The sequence below is a fragment of the Phodopus roborovskii genome, unplaced genomic scaffold (assembly GCF_943737965.1).
Source record: "Phodopus roborovskii unplaced genomic scaffold, PHOROB, whole genome shotgun sequence".
In the NCBI taxonomy this organism is placed as follows: domain Eukaryota; kingdom Metazoa; phylum Chordata; class Mammalia; order Rodentia; family Cricetidae; genus Phodopus; species Phodopus roborovskii.
In genome coordinates this window covers 8,034,784-8,042,342 of record NW_026126648.1, presented here as the reverse complement: position 1 = coordinate 8,042,342, position 7,559 = coordinate 8,034,784, and the positions used below count along the sequence as shown (strand labels likewise).

The 7,559-nt window shown below is 45.9% G+C and overlaps 1 protein-coding gene across 1 annotated transcript in view; it reads right to left on the bottom strand.

Annotated features, from left to right (window-relative positions):
• Window positions 1–429: 429 nt before the first annotated feature.
• Adgra3 (adhesion G protein-coupled receptor A3) overlaps window positions 430–7,559 on the bottom strand; it is a 99,717-nt gene continuing 92,587 nt past the window's right edge. The window contains exons 17-19 of the mRNA XM_051174108.1: window positions 4,865–5,010; window positions 2,174–2,269; window positions 430–2,024 (exon numbers count right to left, since the gene is read on the bottom strand). Coding sequence (XP_051030065.1) covers window positions 779–2,024; window positions 2,174–2,269; window positions 4,865–5,010 — 1,488 coding nt within the window. The 3' untranslated portion in view covers window positions 430–778. The remainder of the gene's footprint in view (window positions 2,025–2,173; window positions 2,270–4,864; window positions 5,011–7,559) is intronic.

Sequence of the window (7,559 nt, the reverse complement as noted above, 5' to 3'; positions counted from 1 at the left end):
TACACACCGGATTACTCAGTATTCCCGTTCTTAAAATCTATTCTGTGAGTCTTTTAAACCCTTGTAACCTTTAAAACTGTGTTTATGAAACATCAACTCAGAAATCCCTTGATATAGATGTTATAATCAGTACAGTTAAGCCAACAGTAAATCTCATAATTTATTTATGCATGATTCACCCTGAAAAGGCATCACTAAACAAACTTTATTAAAATAGAGCTAAAAATGCCTATAAAATGTATTCCATTTATTGTGTGTGTGTGTAGACACATGGAGGCTAGGGAACCACTTATTAGAGTTTTCTCCTTCTACCCTATGGGCGCTAGGTTTACAGCTCACAAACCAGCAGACTGGAAGGCAAGCACCTTTAACCCATGGGGCCACTTTACCAGCTCCTAGAATGCTTTTTATAATGTAAAAATAAGCCACTGGCACAAAAACAAACTCCTATTTATTTCATTAAATACAAGCCTGAAATGTTAAGTAGATATAACAAATTGTAAGAAATTATATTTTCAACTTTCAAAATATCTTACTGGTGCTTTGACAAGTAAAACAATGTTTTGGTTTTTTTTTTTTTTTTTTTTTTTAAAGGATTTTTAAATTCTTGGGGAGGGGGTAACAATTTAGGAATATAAAATAAGTAAATCCCAAAACTCACAAGTATATTTGGAACTGTTGTGAATCCCTAAGGTATCTGTAAACAGTTTGTTTGAGGGTTCATAGCTTAAAGGAATGTGAGTATCACAGTTTGTATCAACGTCTGTGTGGAACAATGCTACACAGTCGTTTCGTGTTTCCATAATCCAGTCCTAACATTACCAGTACTATCAGTAGCTAGCAAGGGTCCTTCCTGCCCATTGCTTTTAACTGGTCCATTCTGAACCGCTAGGTTCAGCCCATAAGATTTCTGCTGACTTTCAAGGTCGGCCGCAGTTGGCTTCCGTGGTGCATCTTTCTTACTACTAGCTGACACGGGCTTTTCAACATTCCGGCTACTCTTGGGAAGTGTGCTACAAGCATCACTGCTATCCTGTTGGGGTGGGTTGTACTGTCTCTCTCTATAGGCTAAATAAGCTCTCCGACTCCTCGAGTGTCCTTCATTGTTTCCTGGCCGGCTTTTAGGTAAGCCATTCTGCATGCTTCCTTCCACGCTCGTCGGGACATCGTAGGCATACTCTCGCAGCACCGTGAGTCTGCTGGCCCGGTGTCCTTTACTTCGGTTTTTATGATGGCGGTTCGGGTGCACGTTTGTTCGAAACTGCACGTCTAAAGGAGCCACGTGCATTTTAATATCGTTATCCACCGAGTGCTCTGTCAGACTGTTATCAAGCTGGGGTGTGGCACTCACGGGTAAGGCATTGCTGTGGCGCTGCGCTGCAGCAGCCTGCAGGTTTGTCAGCTTGCAGCCCTGGGAAGAGTTTTTGAAGCTGGACGCGCTTTTGTTTGTGCACGAAGATGACTCGGCGCTGCTATTGGTGCACTTTGGCGCCTCTCCATTAGTCCCGCTCGAGCTGGGGGGCTGGACATTGACTTGCACGGAGTACGAGCTCCGCCCTGCACAGCACATCATAACCCACGCAAGCCGTACGTCCTCCCTGTTCACGCAATGGTGGACCACGATGAATGCACTGAAACTTAGACAAGTGGCTCCGAAAAGGAAGCTAAAGAGCAAGTCCAGAGGGTAATAGAGAGAAACAGCCATGGCCCCAAACATCCACAAGGCGACAAACAAAAGCAAAGTGAGGCTGGCCCCCAGAAGTTGGGACTGGAAACTGTGCTCATTCTCCAACGTGGATGTAGAGATGAGAGACAAAGACACGGAGTCCTGGTGATTTACTTCACCATTCTCGTTGGCTGCCAATCTCTGCTGCTCTTCTGTGGGCTCCTTGAGCTCATACTTGCGCTCAGGGTGTCTTTTCAACTGAATAAATATGCTTAGGAAGTACATACAGTTTACGAAAGTAATAAAACTGGCAGGTCCATAGAAGGCTCCCAAGGACGGTTCCCAGGCCATCCAGCAACTAGGAGAGAACGTGGGGAACATGTTTAGACTCTCTGTATTTTAAACAAAGCACTCAGCAGCGCTTGCCATCACCCGTGAAGTCGTCTACAAACAACTGCTCAAGAAGCAGTGAGATCAGGCAGGGGTACAGGGGATGCAGGTACTCACTAGGGTGCCCCGGGCCGTCCGCCGTAGTTCTTGATGTTCGCCGCTGCGGTGATGCCGCACACTATGATGGGGATCCCGCCGCCAATCAGGTAGAACCTAGGAGGGACAGCGGCTCATTACCGTCTATACGGCAGATAGGCGTACTACAACATCTAGACACTTCACAGTGTGGAGATGAATTACTCACACTCCAGTAACAGCCTGAGGCAACTTTCAGCAATTGCTGCTTTTTAAATGACTCCCAGTTTGTGTGTGTGTGTGGGGGGGGGGGGCGCGTGCACGCATGTGTGTTCTGTCATGATTTTTTTTTTGTTTTCTTGTTTCTTTTTCAGAAAGGCTCTGCTCGGAGGAAAGCTGGTCGGCTGCTGCCACCCTGTGGCCACGAGGAAGAACGCCAGGGTCTAAGTAAAGGCTTTAGCTGATAGAGGATTCAAAGGAAGCGGCTTCCATTAAGTTCTGTTGGGAACCGAAAGTGTAAGCCTTAAGATCCACACACATAAAAAAATATGGTGATGATTTAGAGTCTGGTTCATGCTCAACTAAGACTTCTACTGTGAACTGAGGGTAGGGAGGGTGTCAGGACCTCAGCAGCTTCCGGAGTATAAAAACCCAGTCTCTTTCCCCACGGAGCAGACACAGTTGGAAATTAGAACTGAGGGAAGGTGGAAAGCCAGCTCAGTTGGGAAATGGTCTGTCTGCCGAGTTCGAGGGCCTGAGTTTGATCCCTGCCACCGATGGAAAAGCTGGCCATGGTGGCACATGTGTCTAATTCCCATGCTGTTGAGATGGGGATCCCTGGGTATGCTGGCCGTGAGTCTAGCCTTATTCTTGAGGATGGCATGTAAAGATCTCTGGCCTCTACACACACTGACATGCACACTCAAACATAGAAACCTAATCATAAATGGATTTTTTTCAATAAACTATGGCAGACAAGGCAATGATAACCCCGCCTAGGAAAGCTTAGCTCTGAGACAGGACAGCTCTTAGTTCTCCGACCCCCTAAAAAGGCTTTTCTGTCCTGTTATACACCACCCAGGACAGCCAGCCTTTCCAGAAAAGCTGCTCCAAACCGTGAGTGATCCACCTAAAACCGTGTCTGAAACACTTCTGCTGAGTATATCTTCATCATACTCAGCTACAAATACCTTAAATGTGATGTCAGTTTTGCTTGTCACGAGCTGCCCCGGAAGTCTACAACTATGCCTTCCACTTTTCAAGTAAAACGAATGCCAAGAAATGTGGCTCCTCTCTTCTTCCCACACGAATTCCCATTGGCTTTACTTGTAATCAGGCTTCCTTTTACGTTTGCTTTTCCTCCTGACCCCTCCCGCAATGTCCTGTTACCAGCCCTGGATCGTCTTCACTGTTTTGTATGCTCTGTTTATACACACCTTCAAGTTTCTCCATCTTCTGTCTTCCCCTGAACTACCTTCTGCCTTCTTTTTTGGCCGAGTCGACCATGCTGATGTAGGTGAATCTAACAAATGCACTAGTTCCCCACGATGGACTCAAATCATTTATTAGGTCTCTCCATGGACTGAGGGGGATGTCCTTCCATGTACTGTGTGTGAATATATGTTTTTCCTACTGGTTGATGAATAAAGCTGTTTTGGCTAATGGACAGGCAGGATTTAGCCAACCAGGAAATCCAAACAGGGATAGAGAAGAGTAGGAGGTGGAGTCATGTAGCAGCTGGGAAGGCAGGACGCCTGGGCCTTCTCCAGCAAGCCAAGACCATGTGGAGATACATAAGAGTAATAGAAATGCGTTAATAATTAAAAGAGAGCTAGACAATAAGAAGGCTGAGCCATTGGCCAAACAGTTTATAGTTAATATAAGCCGCTGTGTGTTTATTTGGGACTAAGTGGCTGTGGGATGGGGCAGGGCAGAAACGTCCATCTACAACTGACTTCTATATGACGTTAATAAAAATAGACTCCTCAGAGAAATTAACCTCAAAGGCTCCGGCAAACACCTGTCCCCTGAATTCCCTGCTCCTCCAGGCCACAGACCCTAAGCTCAGCAGCCTACACTTCATAGCTGTCTCTTTCCATTTCTCCATTTGATTGCACCTCTGCCAACCCCTTAACCCCAAAGCCAGGTTCATGCCTGTGGCTCAGCATAGGCCCTCCTCCAGCACAAGTGGATCCCTTCTGTATGTGGGAGTCCGCACATTCACGGGGCCACAACAGACATTCCTCAGCCCACAGCCAGTTCTGCATGCTCAAGGGCAGGGGCTCCCATCAGCCACGCGCACACCAGGTCCTCTGTGAACCCACTCAGCACTGGTAATTTGACTCATCTAGCACAATCGATCCATTCCTAATTCTTTGTTATCATAACGGGCAGGAAGGATAGATAACCCAAAACTCATTTTGTCTTCTGTACGGAGAATAAATTAGTTCTTGAGATTAAGATCAATGACATATGACCTCAAAAAAACAAAAACAAAAAAAAAAACAAAAAACAAAATAAAAACCAACACTCTATAAAGCTGACAATAGATCTAATCCCGCCTTCCTGCGCTGCACGTGACCCACAATGGAGACGCAGATGGTGACAACACCCACTGCCAGTCATCCCAACGTACAAGTCCTTCCCTTCACCTCTGACATCCACACCAATGCTTTCTTGTCGTTTTAAACCGTGACCATGCTGCAACGTAAGCAAACACTACACGTGCGATACCTGAGCATCGGCCGTGGTGGAGCAGGCAGCTCATCAGGGTCCTGGCATCTCTTGGCTTTCTTGGTGACTTGTTTATAGATGTTTCTAGCAGTGACTCCGACCCACAATACCGTGGCAAGGGTAGAATAGTGAAGAACGATCCCAACCTACAAGGAAGATTGGACAACATAGGAAAAGTAGAAGAAGAAACGTTTGCTCAAGTCTGGTTAAAAAGCATACGGAGGTATATTGGAACTGACCCCTTAGTGATAACAATAATACAATTTATCAGTTAGCTCAACTTCTGTCCTTGACAAAAGGAACAGAGAGGACAAAGGTAACTGGGACACAACAGGAACATGATATGCTCTAGAAGAAGACACCCGGGCTCTGACTGAGAGCTGGGGCTTCCGCAACAGACAGCACTGGAGACTGAGTGGACCCACAACCAAGGGCACCGTAGGGGCCTGCCGGTGTAATGCAGCGCAGTATATGACACTCATTCGCCAGTGATGACAGAAAACGTGCTGATCACATGGCCTGTCGCATCACCTCTGGCAGGAGATCAAATTCTAGATGATGATGATGATGATGATGATTGTGGATTTTTTTTTTTTTTTTTTTGAAGAAAAGCACTCTATATCACCAGAGCAAAGATACAATCTAGAATAATCTTGTTTTCTTTTATGGATGGGGGTAGAAGGTAAGACTAAGACTGGATCTGTAACCCAGGGTGGCCTGTAGCCCACTATGTAACCCAGACTGGTCCTGAGCTTGCAGCAATCCTCTACCCCCTCTTCCAAAGTGCTAGATGTAGAACCATGGCATATCATGGGCAGCCTGCTTTTCCTATGGTTGTTCTTGCTTCTTTGCTTATTGTGGAGACAGGATGTTAAGCTGCTCAGGCTAACTTCAATGTTGCTACGTAGTGGAGGGGACGGCTCTGAACGCCTACAACCCCCTCACCCTCCCGGGTTCCCAGAGTACATCGCCGCACATGCGTTTCCGTAGTGCTGAGGACCGAATCCCGCATCAGTACTTCTCCCCTACGAAACTGTTATAGATGAAGTCCTAGAAGTGAAAAGCATCCAGAAAAACCGCACTAGAGGGTTTAACTCTCCAACCCTCACAAAACTCAAGCTGACACTGCCAAAACCCGGGTCAGCAGCAAAAGAAGAATGGCCAGTCTGTAGTAAAAGCCCAGTGTCACAGAGGTCCAAATGGCCCTGACCAGAATAAAGCTTACAGACTGCAAGTGCGAGGTCAGCCGATCCTGCTTAGCTCAACCAGAAAAGTCAGGAGTCGTGGAGAGCTCCGAAGGCCAGAAATAGCCCCTGGTTCCCATCAGAACTGTTAAATACAGTAAATTATAACTGTTTCAAGACGGGGCAAGGCAGACACTTTTTCCAAGGAGGAAACCTAAAGAGTTAGCCACTGTTTTCTATAGCTTCTACAAATTTCCAAGAACGTGTTCACTCTTCAGAATACCTTCCACTAAAACAATCATGAAAACAGAGACGTTCCGACAGTCACATGACAAACCATCAATTGACAAGAACCAGGAAAACAGAACTGAGAACCAGGACAGAGGCTCCTTTCCATCCAATACACGGGCAGTTCATAAAATACAACCTGGTGGTCACACCTCCGAATAAATCATAGCCTGGAAAATTTCTAAACAGTGTAGAAATAAGTAATCCACGGGGCATATAAACGACTTAATAAGTGTCATTAATAATATATCATTATTGAAGAAAGCTACCTTGGAGCAGAGAGGAACACTCTGTTGTGCAAGTTTGAGGACCAGAGTTCAGATCCCTAGAACCCAAAGGAAAGCTGGGTAGCCATGGCAGCCCCCTTTGACCCCAGCACTCAGGAAATAGGGGATGCCTAGAATAAGCAAGCTAGTTAGAAGAAGTAGATACATCAGCAAGCTTCAGGCTCTGAGAGAGACCCTACCTCAATAATAAAGTAAAAAGTGAACTACACAGAGGGGATACATGCACACGTACGTGTGTGTGCGCGCACACACACACACACACATGCACACACACGCACACACATGGACAATGGGGGTTAGGGGAGAAAGGACAATCATTATCATACTGTCTATAGGTATGAGCTCAGGGCTGGAAGATGGTACACGGATTAAGAGAGTACACTGCTCTCACAGAGGAACCAGGTTCTGTTCCCAGCACAACTGCCTGTAACTCCAGTTCTAGGGGATCCAAAGACTCTGGTCTCTGCGGGCATCAGCGCTCATGTGCACATACCTGACACAGACACACATGCATAAACATAATTAAATCTTACCTAAAAGGAGCAAATCCCACTTATATGTTAATTATATGGTAATATATACTCTGAAATACTTAACTTATTTTTTTAAACTAAATCACTGTAAAATAAACTGTAGTAGACACAACTGTACCAAAAAACAAAACAAAGCAAAAAAAAAAAAAAAAGAAAGAAATCACCCGTATGATGAATATGTGAACAGGCTGGCTGGGTGATGGTGGTGAGCACCTTTAATCCCAGTACGCAGGAGGCAGAGGCAGGTAGATCTTTGTGAGTTTGAGGACAGCCTGGTCTACGGAGGGAATTCCAGGCCAGGCTCCAAAAAGCTACACAGAGAAATCCTGTCTTGAAGAACCAAAATGGAAGGAAGGAAGGGAGGGAGGAAGGGAGGGAGGGAGAAAGGGAGAGAGGGAGGGGG